Source organism: Mytilus trossulus, chromosome 10, assembly GCF_036588685.1.
Source record: "Mytilus trossulus isolate FHL-02 chromosome 10, PNRI_Mtr1.1.1.hap1, whole genome shotgun sequence".
In the NCBI taxonomy this organism is placed as follows: Eukaryota; Metazoa; Mollusca; class Bivalvia; order Mytilida; family Mytilidae; genus Mytilus; species Mytilus trossulus.
The window spans coordinates 53,397,424-53,416,849 of NC_086382.1; the positions used below are offsets into that span (position 1 = coordinate 53,397,424).

At 31.3% G+C, this 19,426-nt stretch overlaps 1 protein-coding gene across 2 annotated transcripts; it reads right to left on the reverse strand.

The window, feature by feature from the left end:
- Positions 1-1,409: 1,409 nt before the first annotated feature.
- Positions 1,410-18,655, reverse strand: LOC134686342 (placenta-specific gene 8 protein-like). 2 transcript variants are annotated; one of them, XM_063546018.1, is made up of 4 exons: positions 18,545-18,655; positions 7,335-7,613; positions 5,252-5,391; positions 1,410-1,795 (listed from the first exon to the last, which is right to left on the reverse strand). In XM_063546018.1, the coding sequence occupies exons 2-4, from the start codon at positions 7,597-7,599 to the stop codon at positions 1,703-1,705; spliced, it is 498 nt and encodes a 165-aa protein (XP_063402088.1). In that variant the 5' UTR covers positions 7,600-7,613; positions 18,545-18,655; the 3' UTR covers positions 1,410-1,702. The 2 variants fall into 2 exon arrangements, with proteins under 2 accessions (XP_063402088.1, XP_063402087.1); XM_063546017.1 differs by lacking the exon at positions 18,545-18,655 and adding an exon at positions 9,948-10,079.
- Between the last annotated feature and the right edge of the window lie 771 nt (positions 18,656-19,426).

The following is a 19,426-nucleotide window of genomic DNA, read 5'->3' on the forward strand; positions in this document are numbered from 1 at the left end:
ACACCGATTTTCCCATGAGGTACGACCATCGCGCGTAACGTCACTGCACTTAAAATGACCGATTTTTTTTTTTAACTCATATGAGAGTTCATACTAAACTTACCTCGAAAATTCAATTGCACGAGTTCGCTATATTTATGGATCTATATTTATACTTATATCGGGTTATATTACCGGTGATAGTCTTAAGAGGTTTCTTCAATAGGTAATTAGATGTCGTCTTGACTAAAATACATCCGAAATAGTGATACATATTATCAAGTCAAAAAAAAATGTTAATTGTTAATATTTTTTGGATTTTTTATAATTTGGATATACGATTTAGTATATCATGAATTAGGTATGATAGTATGAAATCGACAGGTAATGGATTTAAAATACAAATAATCTGATTTGTTTAAAGTCTGACGATTGATATTCATAAAAGTGCTTCAGGCATAGATTAACTTAGCTGTATTTGGCAACACTTTTAGGAATTTTGTCCTCAATGCTCTTCAACTTCGTACTTTATATAGCCTTTTTAACTTTTTGGGATTCGAGCGTCACTGATGAGTCTTTTGTAGACAAAACGCGCGTCTGTCGTATATACAAATTTAGTTCTGGTATCTTTGATGAGTTTATTCATTTACATTCGATATATTATAGGTCCTTACTTTCATATCATCATGAAATAGATATAATGTATAATCAATTCCCTTTAGACAATGATTTGATTATAGATGAAATTGATTCATAAATAAAGCAAACTATGTTTTATCCATAAAATATTTTATGAGTTAAGTGAATTGGTATACCAACAGAAAGTCGGTAATCCAATGGAAAGCTTACTGCACTTACAATGACCGATTTGTTTTTGAACTCATATGAAAGAGCTCAAACTAAACTCTTTCAAGGATAACCAGAAAACCTAAAGCCTAAATTCAATAATTTCACTTTCATATATTTATATATTTCTATATATATATTGGTGGTGTAATCCACCAACAATATCCATAGTTCATTTTTGTGCCTGTATCTCATATATTCCAGTGGTCTTGTGATCAAGGGAAAAACCGAAACTTGAGTGTCCGCGTCTGGCGTACTAATTTATAATCCTGGTACCTTTGATAACTAATTATATCTGGATATTTTCCTTAGTATTGACACCGATTAGTGAATCAGAACAAGACCTTGCAGATATCAGTTTTCCTATTGTCAACTTTTCAGTTCTGAGCAGTAAGATAATCTCTAAACTGTCGTGTAGCGTTTACATATCAATTTAATTATAAGCTTGTTCAGATTATACGTATTTTATCGGCACATTATATGAAATAGGATGGTGTTGCAATACTACAACATGACCATTTCGACCTCAATTGTAATACGGACATATTTTTTCAACATGATAATCACAGACACTCCTCAGTAAATTGAGATGTTTACATTTTTAATATAAATGTCAATATATCTAACATCGAAATTGATACTAAGAACTCTTCATCTGTCTTTTTGAATACAAAATATACAAGCAATCTAGCATCCAGCTATATATTCTCTTGTCCTCAATCACTAAAAACCAATCTTCATCATGTCTAGAAAAGGCGCTAGATTCGGTATTGAAGCTTTTAGAATTTACACAAGAATAAAACACAGTTTTATTTTTATACATTTTCCCGATTATATTGAAAAGAAAACATGCTAAGTCAAAGAGTTCTACATGTCATTACAGTCCCATATTTCTTAGTTCTCTGTGTTCTTGACAGGCTGCACATGGTCCACAACAATTGACTGTCAGGCAATCATTGCAAACACTTCCCTACAAATATACAGGAATTAAATTTTGAACAAGACAATATTTGTTTGTTGTACCAAAGTATATTTGAGAATACAGTTTTGTTTATACATACAGTTTTTGAATAATTTCTAACTACCTTAATTGTCACGCGCATTTAACAACTACATGTATATATGAATTACGGATTATATACCAACTGTTGATATGCAATTGAAAATAATGATAAGTATTGATTGTTCAATATAAAAGTAATGACTTTTGTGAGTTCGTAATTATTTTTTGGAATAAATTGTTATCAGACGATGTTCAATTAGCACGTTCTGCTTTACCTATTTCTTTTATGGTAATACATTTAATTTTGGAAATTATGTAGTTTGAAATGTTCTAAACATGTTAGATAAAGGCAACAGTAGTATAACGCTGTTCGAAATTCATTAATCGATTGAGAAAAAAACCCGAATCCGGGTTACAAAATCAAATTGAGGGAAACACATCAAATATAAGAGGAAAACTACGATACAACAGGAACACAGCATTAAAATGTAACACACACAGAAACGAACTACAAAATAACAATGGCCATTTTCCTGACTTGGTACAGGACATTTATAAAAAAACAATGCTGGATTGAACCTGGTTTGTGGTATGCCAAACCTCCCGCTGTTACGGCAATATTGGATATAACATTTAAATGACAACATTACATGACTAAAATAAACATAAATGAGAGAACATATGAGACAGAGAAACACTCAAATAATAGCTAACATTAGATAACAGGTTTAAAATTCAATACGCCATATGCGCGTTTCGTCCACAAAAGACTAATCAGTGACGCTCAGATGAAAAAAACCCCATGTAAACGTTAAACTGACAATAAATTATAAAAGTTGAGCTATTACGAAAGAGATTGCAATAATACAAAATACGTTCACTAAATGAATGAAATATATTAAACAATTTTTGAAGGAATCTCAGAATGGAAACACCACATTATGTCGAAACAAATGGTGTAAAATAACTTTGACTAAACAAATCCGCTCAATAAGTGAAAAATTTATGTTCCTTCGGCAGCCTCTTACAGTGTTTATATTTCCCAAATCCTTTGCTATGCTCGTGTCTGTAGTGATGTTTTTGGATTTCAAGGAGCGCCATCTATGTGTTATTTGTATCACGTCAGGAATTTCGTTACCACAAATAACCTACGACTTTAATTAAAATCTTTCTTTGTTTTTAAAATATTTGGTCTGCAAGTTTGACTGACCTGTAAAAAACTAATCTCAAACGGAATATCACATCCTAAGTTTTAGGATGATGTTGTAAACCTTACACGGCAATTTAGAAACAATCCTGATAAACTTATGAATCTTAAGCGTTATCTAAACTGTTCCCTATTCAATACTGTATCTATCTTTGAATATTATTTGTATTGGTATAAAGATTGATTTTGCCAGGAAATTAAAACCATACTTAATACTACACATATATAATCACTTTTTTTGCTGACATGAATTATCATTGATATGGTTATATTCATAAATTAACTGTTTACAAAATTTAGAATTTTTGAAATACTAAGGCTTTTCTACCTAAGGCATATATTACCTTAGCTTGATTAGGCAAAACTTTTAGCCATTTTGGTCCTCAATGCTCTTCAACTACGTACTTTATATGGCCTTTTGAACCTTTTTTTGATCGAGCGTCACTGATGAGTCTTTTGTAGACGAAACGCGCGTCTGGCGTATATACAATATTTATTCCTTGTACTAGTATCTATGATGAGTTTATATTCAACTGTAAAACCATTCGGTCGATACTTATAGTTTGGCATTGCGTAAGGTCATGTTTTTTTCTCTGAATGTTAATGACGTTTTTCCACTTAATACATGGAATGTTGGATGTGTACTGACTATTATTTTAGTCCTATTATTTTACATGATGTTTTTCATAAGTTGTTATTGGCTTTGAGCTAACTGTCAGTAACTATATGAATACTCTCGGATATGTATTAAACAACTTTTTATTTTGGAATGCAAAATGATATGGGGTTTCAAATTTGTTAAAGGCCGTGCTGTTGCCTATAATGGCTTCTATCCACCTAAACTTTGGTGGATAGTTGTCTCATTGGCAATCGTTCAATTTCTCCGTATTTTCATATAGTTTGGCCGTAGGATCATTATCTGCTAGCTTGAATCTTAGTTTTCTATGGTTTAAGATCAGTCTATTAATTTCATTATCTTTATATGAATACATATATAAATATATTACATATCGCATCTATCGAATATCGAATTTTCAGGGTAAAAACTGTGACATAGAAATATGTATTTTCATAAATATGTTCGTAGATATCATAACGAGTGGGAATCATGATATCGCTTGATATAACGACGTTCATGTCCTGTACCAAGTCAGGAATATGGCAGTTGTTAGCAAATAGTTCGTTCCTGTGCATTTCGGCCAGTGTGGTTGCACTTCAGTGTTTCTGTTGTTCTTTTGTTTTCCTCTTCTAGCTGATGTGTTTTCATCGGTTTTAGTTAGTAGCCGCGATTTTTCAATCGTTTTATGACTTCTAAACTGCGGTTTACTACTATTGCCATTATTGCTATCAATTGAGTTACATATTTTACTTCACTATAATATTAATAGCATTTTGTATGTTGATAATTATTTTTTGAATAAATAACGATAGTTGGTACCAAGCATGTTCAATTGTCACGTTCTGCTTTACCTATTTCTATTATGGTAAGCATGCATTCTCTCTATATATGCTTAATAGCAAATTCTTCGACTCTTTGATTTATTCTTTTGAACATCTCAATATGACATCAGCTTTTTTCCAGCAATAAAATACAGAGACTATTTGCTAGATACACTTTCCTTATCATTTAATACTTGTTTCATATCACTTTGAGGGGATATTAACAGCTACATTTTAAAAAAACATAACATTCTGAGTAACAAATATACAAATTAAATGTAAATCATTTCCCATAAATTGTACTAAACGTTTTGTTTGCTTATTGGATCAATCAAGATTCTTGATTTTGCCTTCCATAGTTTTTGCTTTTTTGACTGACATTAATTTTCTTCACCTGACATGCGCACCGAAATACAAACAAAGTTCAAATTAAAGGTTGCATGAATTCGGATTAATTAGGTTGAATTGCTGAATTCCAAACCAAGTTATTCATTAGTGAGATTTTGTGCCTTATTTTAGAACAATAATCTAATCTGACTGCTATTTGCCAATGATGATTTCAAAATCGTAGCTAATGCCTCTGTTGACTACACCTGCATAATTATGGATCGCTGTGCATCGCCTTTCATTGCTAGCGATACAAAAAATAAATTGGAATTAGAAGCCAATAGAATGGTTTCAGTTAAGTTTATGATACATATTTGTATATACATTATGTAGGGTGTACGTCATCTCACACCAAGTGTTTGATATCATATGGTGCGATAGGTTCTTACCCTTATTCCACCGATTGTTCTTATTCTGGCTCGTAAAATAATTTCTGTGCCTGGTACACAACATGGAGTACACAAACATTCACCAGTACGACTAGCCAACTGACAAACGGCACATGGATAGCAACACCACGTAAACAAACCTAAAATCAGAACCATAAAATACATTATTATACCTTACATACATTATAAGCAATTCTATTGGGTAACACTTTATCGAATGTCACGGATTATTTCAGATAATTTTCATTAATTTGACAGGAAGAATGAATAACCCTTTATGATTACATCAGCGACAAATAAACCTATATTTCACCGGCAAATAACCTTTCAATTTCTAGTTTTATACACGATTTATTTCCCTTGAAAATGACATCACAAACGTAAATTGAAAAAAATTGCAACATTAACGTAACAGAAAGACAATTGAACGACTAGGAAACAAGGCTGTTGACATGCATCTACATATAGTGCCAATTATTTGTGTGACAGACTCATAATTCGTAATTCTATTAACCTGTTTGTGTGCACTGTTTTGAATTAATTCATATTGTGTGATTAAGGTGGTACCTAACACTACAGGGAGATAACTCTGTAAAATCAGCTAAACGTTTTAATTACGTTGTGTTGTAAAGGGAATATTAAGCTTCTCAATGATCAAAATTGGTGTTTGTCAAACTGCTATATAACCTGTGTATTTTTTCTGATAAAACGGTTGGTTCAAATTTTTTGAAATTTTTATATTTTTGTCAAGGGGTCAAAGTAAATACTTTGTCAAAATTTTATGAAAATTAAACGAGCCAAATTAATTTAAGTTAAAGTGTTGGGTACCACCTTAACACGTCGAAATGTACTATAATTTATAAATTTAGGGTTTTTTTTTCTGTTTTGGGTATTCTTGCATTTATTTGTACTGTATTCCCGTCATAAAATGTTGTCCTTTTGAGCGGTATAGTTAACATTGTCATAATTCCAGGTTCAACCCTACATGTTTCTTAAAATGTCCTGTACCAACTCAGAAATATGACAGTTGTTATCTAATAGGTCATTTCTATATGTAGCATTGTAGTTTGTTTTTGTTGCACTTCGGTGTTCTGTTGTTTTGATGTTTTCCTCTTATAGTTGATGAGTTTCTATCGGTTTTAGTTTGTAACCTGATTTTGGTTTTTTTCAATCGATTTATGGCTTATCCACAACAAATGGAAGTTTTTAACGACATTGACTGGGTATACTACTGTTGCCTAGTAACGGTCATTTTCAGGGTCATCAATATTTTACAAAAGTGTTCTATACATTTTTTGTTCATACGAGAAATTCTAAAATACAAATTTCCCGATCGTTAACATGTGTTTGCTAATATAGTATGGTAAGTGTTTTTTCAATGGTTCAAAAGGCACTTGCACTGTTAGATAAGTATTATAAATCAATTGTTGCCTCTTAGAAGCAGCGATGTTTCAAAATAGTAAACTCTCAACAATTATTTCACGTCATCTGCGTACTCAGTGAAATAGCTTTATCGTGTTGACACTTATGGATATTCATTATGATACGGGACATAATTATGGTATAATATCATTCGATAAAGGTTATTAAATTAATTAAATGAAACGGTTCAATTTATTCAAATTACAATATGTAATCAAATGAAAGCTTACATATTTGTTTTCAAGAAACCAAAAATTAAAACATAAATCTATTTGAAAACTACACATATGAAGTATTGGAGTAAGCAAAATCTGAATTTATCCTAACACTATAAATAAAATCGTGTTTGTGCTAATTTTAAATGAGAAAAAAACATGGTTTCAAAACACCACACAGTTTCACATTCACGCATATAACAGTAACCAATATCCACGAGGTGTTTGTTATTCACTTTACTTAAATATAGCGCGTATGTTATATTTCTATTTCTTCTTTATTCTTAGCTGCAGTATATTTCTATTTTTTTTAGATATGGGAAGAAATGAAATGTGGGAAGAAATGAAATGATAAATTCAATATGTGTGACAGTCTGGGCTCTATCTTAAAACCTCATACTCCTTATTGCTTTTCGCATTTTATTTATAATTTAAATTATCCTCACAATTTCCTATATCTGAAAAGCAGTCACAAATTCCTGTTGACCATTCCCTCGTTCCATAAATATCCACAAGCTTTAATGGATTTTGTTGTGTATGTGGTTGCTGAACTATAACTGTGGTCGTTGACTGTTGTTGTCCACCGTATCCTCCCATTGGTTGCGTTGGTTGGCCGTAATTTGACACTGGCTGGCCATGCATCTGTCCAACTGGTGGAGGGACGTGAACTTCAGGATACATTCCTGTTTTGCTATCGTTATTATGATCCATCTTTTTATAACAGCCTATTTGAAAAAAGAAAACAAAAAAAACCTATAACTCTTTTTTATGGCACACGTATTCTTCTATCATTTAGGTGATAAGAATTAAACGCCAAGTTGTTTCTGTGTTTCAATCAAATTGACTCAATATTGGAACAAGACACAAACAAAGAAATAAAGCACATTAAAAAATGAATTATCTTTTTGTCGTCCGAATAATTTTGAAATCCGAGAGTTCTTACAGGATAATTGCAAACAAAGGTTTCCAGAGAGGTATAATTACAAACATGAAAAAACATAAGCTACTTACAGCAAATGCAAAAAAAGCACCAAACTTAAATTGACTGCTTTGAGCAATACAAATTCTTTTCAAATTAGGGAGTAATTACAGTAATTAACATATGTGCCTGCTCCAATATAAGTAGGATAATGGCAGAACAGAAACGTATTGGGTTGTAAGGGGTTCATTTTATTCTAGCCAAAACGCAAATACGACCATCAAGACGACTAATCAAAAGATACTTAGTGGTAGTTAAAAAGACAACAGTAGTTTACCGCTGTTCAAAAGTAATAAATCGATTGAAAGAGAAAAAAATCAAAGAAACAAGCTAAAACCGAGGGAAACACATCAACAACAGGAAAAAAAAGAGAGGAGATGAAATAATACCGTACGTTCTCATCAGTTTAGAAACAACAGCTATGAATAAATTTAAAGAAACAATCAAATATTTACCATGAGCATTAAAGCATGCAAATAACAAAGACCATTTCGATATGACAGAAGACAGACAATGGCGTTGCATAACAGTCTGTTTGACGAGTTGTCTGAGTGAAACTTGCGTAAAGTACCTCTTAACCAACATCACAACAGTATCACCATAAGGGTGGCATTATATAGGGACTCTCAATAACTTTAAAAGGAGATAGTGCGATACACCTACAGGTCTAGCGACACATGCTTAGTATCTCCGTCATATAAATCACAATCTTAATTTCACAATTAGAAAAAAAAAGAAACGATTGGTTAAATTAAATAGACCAGACGAATATATTTGCTGTTATTGAAAGATTAGACAGAAAACATGTCGCTAGTTAGTTAAGACATCGAAAAATTGTATCGATCAACCTATTCGTGATTATAACACCCTATTACGCAGGATCGTCAAGTTGGTTACTTCTTCTTTATTCGTTACTTATTCGACCTTGACTGGCTTTACAGACCTCGCACAGTCGATAACCTATAAAGCAGTATCGATTTCAATCGTTCTTCCTTAAAACTGTTATTTTATTAATGTTTTTGTGTCAGTAGCAAACCCTAGTAACGATAATACCAGTACATGTATAACTCGAACACAAAGATAAACAATTTCTATTATCAGGTGTCATTGCATGTTGATATTTTATCCATTACATTTTATAGGAGTCTTTCACTGATTATCTCAAAGCTTAAAAAGTTAGCTGGAACATGTAAACATCCTTTTTTAAATTTTTGTTTCTAGGAACCGCCGTGTAAATCATTTGTGTACAGTTGCTTTCATCGTGTGCAGTGTTGGATAAAGGTGTTTTCAACAAATATACAGGCGCTGGTCTCTTATGGACAGTTGTCTCATTGGCAATAATACCACATCTTCTTTTTTTTTTATATCATCAGACAATTTAACTACTTATAATATTGTTGCGTTTAGCCTTTTATCAAATTGAAAATTTTTGGCAATGTAAAAGAAAATCAGAAAATTATGCATTTCTAATAAAATGTTAAATTATTCCCGAAGCTAGAAAAAGTAGAAAACCAAGGCAAAACATGGCACATCTTTTAGGATTATTTTCTTTTAACTTCCTAATATACTTTCCAATTGTTTTGCTTTGATCATCATGGATGTGACTTATGTACATACATTGTAAAAACGTTCGTCATGTGAGACGTTGATCCTGTATTTTTCTGAATTAAAGATTTATAAAATGTTGATTTATTCGAATCTGTTATCTCTATTTGTAAGGATTGTTCTACATTGGTTTGGTACTGATACCACATATTGAATACAATTGCCAACTTAGACATCCTAATTATAGATGAACAAAATTTCAAAATGATCAGACAGAATCGACGTATCTGTAATCTTCCTTCATTATATGGCGAAATATCAATTTTAACTTTTATGAGGACAAAAACAAAAATAGTGAGCAAGTTTTTCATAATTTCAAGTGGTTTGTCTACTATGTGAAAATATATCTATGGTTCGTATCGTGAAAATATATGGACGCTCACAGAAAGTGCGAATATGCATAATTACTTTTCTCATAGGCTTGTTCGCGAGCATGTTTCTTTCTTTGTTTTGTTTATTTTAAAGAAAGACATACCTTTTGACAGAAAAATACGTCCTATGGTGGTGATGCAGTGAACCAGAAGATACTCACAGCACTTAATACACAAAGATGGTGATTGATAAATGCACTTGACAAAAGTTATAAAATTGCGACAGGAAACCTAAACTGCTGATATATTATTGATGCACAGGAAAATATGATACATGTAAATCAATAGAAATTCATCCGTTGTTAAGTTGTTAATATCAGGAAAAATAAATTGCGTCAGCTCACAACATAAAATATTTTGCTAACTGCAAGTAATGCAAATAGTCTTATATCACAATTTACTATGTGTCAAGTTTAGAAAGAACATTGGGAATGAGTCGCAGAGACAACAATCCGAAAAAAAATGTGCAGAAAACAGCGATAGGACACCAAATTAGAATGGGTATTTAACACAGCGAAAAAATCCCACACTTTTGCTGGCCCTATTAAAACAAGTGTATATCAGTTCAGGGAAAAATTGAACGTTACACTAAACTTAAAAACATAAATGACATTGTAAGAGCAAAATGGTGGGTTGAGTCTGGTTTTATGGCTAGCCACATCTCCCGCTTTTAGGACAATATTAAATATAACATTAACATGACAACATTACATGACAGGACTGCAATGCGCATAAATGGGGGAACATACAGGACAAAAAAAGAATTACAAAAATAATAGCTATCAAAAGGAACCAGGCTAATAATTTATTACGTCAGACACGCGTTTCGTGTTCTTAAGACCCATAAGTGACGCTTAAATCAAAACTATTCTAAAGCCAAAGCAAGTAAAAAGTTAAAAAGCATTGAGGACCATAAGCTCCAAAAGGTTGTGCCAAATACAGCTAATGGTAAATGCCTGGGATAAAAAAATCGTTAGTATTTCAATAATTCATACTTTTGCAAACAGTAAATTTATATAAATCACTATATAATATATATATATATATTAACACCCAAGTGGTGACGAACTACAGAATAAAACGAATACTTAGTACGTAAAACAAAAAACACCACCGAACGACGTGTTATATGTTAGCCGAATAGATCGACGCAAAAAAGTGACGTTTCATTTAAGTTTCCAAAAAATAGGATAGATATCAAGATATCAAGATTAGTTTAATACCGTACTCCTAGGAAAACTGAAAAGTGAAAGTCCCTTATCAAATGGCAAAATCATAAGCTTTATAACATCAAACGTATGGATAATAACTGTCATAATTTTGACAGGCATTCAAACTTCCATTTAATAGTATAGTATTTTGGGGCATATTTTAACTTTCATCAGCAAGGAGCATTTCTTTCGCAGGATAACCTATAATTCCTGGTTATTGGTTTGCTTACTTTGAGAAATGTTCACAATAATGTTGTTTCCTTAAATCTGAACGATCTCAGAATAAACATAGTAAAATTTTCGAACTTTATTCGTCGGATTTTTGCAGTTTATTCTGACAAAATGTTTTGATAGCTTGAAGTCAGAAATATTAAAAAGTTTTGCAGGGGAATGTTTTAGGCTGATGTTAAATGGTCTAATACTTTGTTTCGTTCTCGTCAGATCTTACACACAAAATAATTAAATGAAGTAATGCAAAACAGTATGTAAGAGACCCGACGGATACAACTATGCATCAATATTGTCCTATAGCACATTATCGTCAGTAATTATTGTTCTGCTAAGAGAATGTTTCTCAATGTTAATTAGATGGATCTGAGTGGAATCTGTCGCAACTGCAACAGTCAAACCATCAATTTTTGTTATGTCACTAGGTGTTGCAGGAATTTTAAGTTCTCCTATTTGAGTTCCATTGTCATCGTATTTGATTAATGGTGTTGTAATCAGAGAGTAAAGAACAACCGTTGAGGAAAACTCCACTGATTGTCTCCTATTAACCCTGGCTATTGCAAATAATCCTTAACCTTTCCGGAATGAAAATTAACGTTCCTTATTTATATTGGATACTTAATGCAGAACCTTTAAAAACGAATCGACCAAGAGAGGAGATATCAGACATCAAGTAATTTTGCTCGAACGATATCGAAAAAAAATCGTCATTCCTGTTTTATTTTTTGACACTTTTTTGTCAACATGGGGAAGTTTTTTTCTACAATGTCTTCCATCCGAACTCGAAAGATAAATCAAAACCTCAAATACTTCAGTCGAATGCAAAACGACTTTTATATTCCTGACTTGGTTTAAACATTTCCGTATGTAGAAAAGGTGAATTAATCTTGGTATTATAGCTAGTTGAACATCTTACTCATATGACAGTCACAAACAATTCCATTATAATTGACAAAAATTTGTGACCAATTCAAACTTTCCATTTTATTGGCTCACTTTGAAAGAAACGGGATATTGGTTGTTTTATTTTAAAAAAAATTATCTCAACATAATTATTAATTAAGACTAGTAACCTATGTTCATTACACTTTTTATTTGAATTACATGTCCTGAATGCGGATTTAAATGAAAATAGAAATTACTATACAATGTACACCAGTAAAATAATCCAGTAATAGAATGTGCAATTTATTTTCAAGTTAATGATTAAAACAGTGGTGCATTGCAATGCCATTCGAAAGGGTAGCTTTTAAGCAATACAGACCCCCTTTTAAATATTGTTATATTACATGATGTATCTTAAGTCGTCATATGACTTTGTATTAAAATGGGTTTTTATTGTATAAATTAAAAAAACTAACCAAATATTTTTTATGTTGAAAATCAGCACTATCTAAAGTTTTATCTAATCTCAACAAAAAGTACAAATAAATATTGAAAGAAAAAGACAAAATAAAATCGCTATTTACAAATATTAGGACATTTTGTTGAGATTAATATAAAATAATTATAACACCTGTCTAAGTAGACTAAAAGGTAAACCAGATCTCGATCAAGTAGGAGATTTAATTTGTTTGATTGATAAAAGTACATACTTCCAAGTCTTGAGTGGTGCGTGATCGGAAGCCGAACAAAAAATACAGGTTGGTTGAAAGTTATGTGAAATTCTTATCGTAAATCTTTGTAGGGCAACAATGCCAGTTTTGCAAATACCGATTTAACTTAAAATGGCCAATGTTATCAAACAGTATTCACTAAGTAGACTATGATAGATAGAGGAAGATGTGGTATCAGTGCTAATGAGACAACTCTCCGTCCAAGTCACAGTTTATAAAAGTAAATCATTATATATTATGGTACGGTCTTCAACATTGAGCCTTGGCTCACACGAAATAAAAGCATATAAAGGACCCTGAAATATTACTAGTGTTAACCATTCAAACGGGAAAACCAACGGTCTAATCTATATAAAAGAAATGAGAAACGAGAAACACTTACATATCACATCACCAAAACGACAACTACTAAAACTCAGATTCATATAATGCAATGCTATTTAACGTTTACTTATTTAATGTTATATCTCGTCTTTCTATGTCTTATCAAACCCATTTTGGTAAAAAGTGTTCAATATGACTAAAAATTTACTCTTCTGTTCTTGTACTATGCTCAACAAAATTATTTATCTTGTAAAAAATATTTCAGTACCTCAGTCCTGTATACCTAACAACACATTATTTTCATTTACTTGTGTGCATTGATTTTTTTTATGACGTTTTGTCCAAGGTTATGTCTTTTTGATACTGTTTAACAGCTTATCCGTTACTTTATCGATTTTGTTTTTAATTCGTGCTATCGATCAAATTTATTCGTTCAGTGTACGTTTACTTGTTAGTGTTAATATGACTTTTGATTGAGTAAGCACATTTCAATTGATAATTTATAGTGTGTCTTTCTGTGTTGTGAAGTTACACTATTTTTTTTTCAAGTAAGGGTGAAGGTTGGTACCTCTTTAAATATTTAAACCCGCTGCAATTGTCTAAGGTCGGGAACCTGATGTTCAGTGGTTGTCGTTTGTTGGTGTGGTTCATAAGTGTTTCTTGTTTCTCCTTTATTTATATAGATTAGACCGTTAGTTTTCCTATTTAAATTGTTTTAAACTAATCAATTTTCGGGGCCCTTAATAGCTTGCTGTTCGGTGTGAGCCAGTCTCTGTGTTAAAGACCCTACTTTGACCTATAATGGTTTATTTTACAAATTGGGACTTGAATGGAGAGCTGTTTCATTGGCACTCATAACACATCTTCTTTTATCTATCTACATATTCAATTATTTGAAGTGCAAACTTCTACTTATGTCTCAGCTAAGAGCTTTACATAATCATTAGATGGTTTGTCAGACTTAAATGTTTTTTTTAAAGTAATAAAGAATTCTTAACGATATTCATTTAGATTTTAGAGCTACATTCAACTATTTACACCACTGGGTCGATTCTTCTGCTGGTGGATGTTTCGTCCCCGAGTCTATCACCAGCCCAGTAGTCAGCACGGTGTTGACATGAATATAAATTTTGTCTTTATTTTTATAAATTTCCTGTTTACAAAACTTTGAGATTGTCGAACAAATAAGATTTTTTTTTTTTATCCTAAGCATATATTACCATATCCGTATTTTGCACAACTTTGGGTAATTTTGGATCCTCAATGCTCTTCAACTTTGTACTTGTTTTGTTCTATAACTATTTTGATATGAGCGTCACTGACCTATCTCTCTTCACAATAGATATTTCTTACTTCCAAATTTTCATTTCTCAGTTCAAGGTTTCCATTTCAAACTTCCAACGTGTCATTTCTCAGCTTTAAATTTATATTTCTTACTTTAAACATGTCATAGTTTCAAATTAAATATGTCACTTTTGAAATAAAAAATAGCAAGTTACAAACGGAGAAGTTAAAAGTAGTATTGCTTGCATTTTCTTTTTGTATGTATATAACCGATAATAAAGTTGATATGCATGGTAAATATATCCTTTTGTTTGGTGTGCATCGGGGGTTGACAATATTGTGGACGGATTTAATATATATGTATTAAACTGTCATTCTTGGTGTTTTCTTTATATTTTTAACATTACTTTTGTAATATATGCAAAAGACTTTTCAAAATACACTCAAAGGCTTGAACCAAACCATTTTTTTTTACTTCAGGTACTAGTATTTCTTTATTCATATATGTGATGTACAAACAATATTGGCCGTTATCATGGACACGAATTGGATGTCTTGATCTTTCTAATCAACTTTTTAAAGAGTCCATTGCATATTATAAGTATGCAAATTTTAAGAAAATTCAACGTTAAACAGTATCTTTTGTAATTGAACTTATTTTATCACAACACAACATTATTTGGAACATCAGGTTATTAAAGACGGTCTGGGGAGATGTCCATAACGGACTGTGTACAATGATGTCTCTTTTACAGTACAAGTTCATTATTAAGTAATTGTTATTATAACATGTCAGTAAATGACCGACATATTACATGTTCTTGTATTTACATGTAATTATATCCTTGAATTAAGGCAATCTGTCTGAAACTTATAAGTATACTTTTCTTGATAGATATTTCCCTGTTTTCTGTCTTCAATTTTATCAAACATATTAATGTTGTACTGTTATACAACTGTCACAGGTTAGGGGAGGGTTGGGATCCCGCTAACATGTTTAACCCCGCCACATTATTTATATATGTGCCTGTCCCAAGTCAGGAGCCTGTAATTCAGTGGTTGTCGTTTGTTTATGTGTTACAAATTTGCTTTTCGTTCATTTCTTTACATAAATAAGGCCGTTAGTTTTCTCGTTTGAATTGTTTTACATTGTCTTATCGGGGCCTTTAATAGCTGACTATGCGGTATGGGCTTTGCTCATTGTGGAAGGACGTACGGTGACCTATAGTTGTTAATGTTTGTGTCATTTTGGTATTTTGTGGATAGTTGTCTCATTGGCAATCATACCACATCTTCTTTTTTTATATAAGAATATATTTATACATGTATATATAAGTGTGGCCATCCTATTGTCACACGATGTTCTGAAAACAGGAATACACGTCTTCAATTCTTTTTATTAGGTGCTTTAGGATAATAGAGCATATCAGAATCATATTTGTTTTAGAATACATTATATGGATATGAAAATAACCCAGAAATAAATATTGTTAGAGGAAAAAAAGTTCACAAATACTATAACAAATGTGATTGTATTGAGTGATATATACTTGAAGTTGTTGAATATAAAGCAGATTGGAATTCACTAGGGTAGTCGAAAATAACTCATTACCTTGTTATATTTTACGTCTTGAAATAAATGTTTAAGGATACAATGTATATAACATAATATGTCATCCTAAACAAATGTTAGAACTCTTTGGAAGTACTTGATAAATTGCATGCTGATTTTGAATCTGTTCAAAGTTTTGATTTTTCTATCCTGTATACCACATTGCCTCACATTCTCATTAAGAAAAAAATCACCCAACTTATTAAATGGGCATTTAAAAAGTCTCTTTCATTGTATTTCTTAGCAGCAAAAAAACAAAAAAAAACTATGTTAATTGTACATGCTTTGATACTATGTATGCCCTTAAATTTTTACTAGATAACATTTTTGTTCGCTTTGGAGATTCCGTATATCCTCAGGTTATCGGAATTCCAATGTGTACTAACTGTGCACCACTTATTGCGGACCTGTTTTTGTATTGCTATGAGTTACAATTTATGACAAAAATCAGCAAAGACACGACCCATCGAAACAACATCTCATAAACAAATTTTATTATACTTTTAAAGAAAGCTAATACAAAGAATGACCACTGTCCTTTCCTCGATCTTGATATTTACATCACTAACGGAAAGCTTAATACTACAATTTATGATAAAAGAGATTATTTTTCATTTCCTATCGTTAATTATCCATTTTTAGATGGTGACGTTCCCTTGTCACCATCTTACGGTGTTTATGTATCTCAACTTGTACGATTTGCGTGTATTTAACAATGTTTTAGATTTTAACGAGAGAAATTTATGTATTACTGAAAAATTATTACACCAGGGTTTTCGATATCACAAACTAGTCAAAACATTTACTAAATTTTATCATCGGTATAAGGACATCATTCGTAAATATAGCTCAATATGCAGACTTCCTATACGTTCAGGTATTTCACATCCAATTTTTTATGGAAATATTCTTAATAAAGCACAAAAATGTCAGTATTCACCTCAGAAACTGACAAAACCTTTAAAAAGGTCATTAAAGATTGCATATTTTGGAGTTAATATTGACTCACTTATAGGGTCTTTGCATCGGAACTAAACACATTTATTAAAAAAAACAGTTGTTGGCATGAAACGGGTTATGTTCCTTTCATATATGTTATGATGGTATGATACTAAACCCCTAACAGGAAGGATTGTGCTTGATATTCATATGATGAAATCATTATCTTTCAATCAGTTTAATTGAAGTCTGGAGCTGATATGTCAGTTAACTGCTAGTAGTCTGTTGTTATTTATGTATTATTGTCATTTTGTATATTTTCTTTGGTTACATCTTCTGGCACCAGACTCGGACTTCTCTTGAATTGAATTTTAAATGTGCGTATTGTTATATATTTACTTGCATTTTTGCGCCTATCCCAAGTCAGGAGCTTCTGGCCTTTGTTAGTCTTGTATTATTTTAATTGTAGTTTCTTGTGTACAATTTGTAAATTAGTATGCCGTTCATTATCACAGAACTAGTATATATTTGCTTAGGGGCCAGCTGAAGGACGCATCCGGGTGTGGGAGTTTCTCGCTGCATTGAAGACCTGTTGGTGACCTTCTGCTGGGTTTTTTCCTATGGTCAGGTTGTTGTCTCTTTGACACATTTCCCATTTCAATTCTCAATTTTATTAGTACCTAAAGTTATTTTCCTGAAATCATTATCGAACAGTATTATATACGAAATCATTAGTTGGCTATTAAAATATATTGTTTATTTTGAATATTTACTAAATAACAATAAGTTTTTAAAAAATACGTCCTTTAAGGGGGCCCCTGGGTATAAATGATTTTTTTTTTCTAATATAGGATTTCACTATATTTTTTCATAAATGAACTTTATCATATACTTAAAAGAAAAATGAAATAAAAAAATGGGGTCACCGTTCATTTAAGCTAAAATCTGCCTCTGGAAGAAGCATACATTTTTGTTAATGTCCTTTTTTTCTGTTGAACTAATAGGAGAAAAAGAGGAGATATCGAAATAAAAAAATAATCTAATATAAGAAATCGCTTAAATTTTACAATTATTTAGTTTAAGTACAGCTTATTTGAAAACAATAATAAAAAATATAGGTCACCGATGAGTTAAAAAAGATATTTCAAATTTAAGGCCAAAAAATGACATTTTTGCACCAAAGGGAGATAATTTGGAGCTTTTTCAATTTTTAAAGTCATCTGGGGCCAAACCAAATCATTTTTTGGACTTGTTTTTTGTACCATAGCATAAAGTAACAACTGATAGTGTAATAAATAAAATTTGAAATGAAAAAATAAAGGTTTAATTTTTTGCTAAAATTTTTGTACCCACGAGCCACCTTAAGATGCATATCGATGACATAGGAATAAATATTCTTAAAGATACAAAATATATGTTTTCAAGGTATTGACAGAAAACTAGGAATGTCCTCTTTTGCATCTTCAAATCTAGTTTTATTTGCTTACCTTACTAATAAGTTATTCTTATGCGTGAGAAAACTTAATCTTAAAATGCTATACTAAAGGTGTATTTCACTTTCTGATGACATCAACAAATAAGGTGTATTTTAAATATCATCTATAGTGTGCATGAATACAATACATGCGTAGAAATATTGACAACCAATTTTATTTTAAGTATGTAATATCGCATTTCTAGCATAGAAAATGGTATAACTTTTTCAGCTAAACGACTCCAAATAACAAAATTAAACAGGGGTAATATGTTTTGAAATACAATAAATGGTCTCAGTGGTAGTTATTATCGAGTAATACTATCCTCAGCACCTTACACTCTTATTTATTTAGTAGATTTTAAGCCTACATAGCATATTTTAGATAAAAAGTATTTGCTTGAATTATGTAATGATAAATTGTCAGCATATTAAGTTACTTATATCTGTATAATACAAACTGTGTACAGTATTTTTTATGGAAGACATAATTAAAACTACATTTTTATATTCGGAGGAAAATTACATCTCAAACTTCCTTCATTCTTTTTATTTTATATCCAGTTTCTATGATTTGGTTATAAAGATGTTTAGAAACATATAAAAAAGGGACGAAAGATACCAAAGGGACATTCAAACTCATAAATCCAAAACAAACTGACAACACCATGGCTAAAAAAAAAGACAAACGGAAAAACAGAAAAACAATAGTACACATGACACATCATAGAAAAACTTCATTTAATATTGATATTTTCTTTTCTTTAAAAGTTGTAAAATCAGAAACAGAAAACTAAGACGCCTTCAATGTTTACACGCCATACACTTAAAGTTGAGTGTAGTGTCGGTAAGAGGCCCAATAGAATTTATGATATTTCTTGGTTGAATACTTTAC

What these genes read in the sequence shown, in the direction of transcription:
- LOC134686342 (XM_063546018.1), bottom strand. Translation starts at nt 7,599, where the DNA reads ATGGATCATAATAACGATAGCAAAACAGGAATGTATCCTGAAGTTCAC. An exon ending in CTTTTCAGATATAGGAAATT is followed by an intron (nt 5,392 to 7,334) that starts GTGAGGATAATT and finishes TTCTGATTTTAG; the next exon opens with GTTTGTTTACGTGGTGTTGC. An exon ending in GAACAATCGGTGGAATAAGG is followed by an intron (nt 1,796 to 5,251) that starts GTAAGAACCTAT and finishes GTATATTTGTAG; the next exon opens with GGAAGTGTTTGCAATGATTG.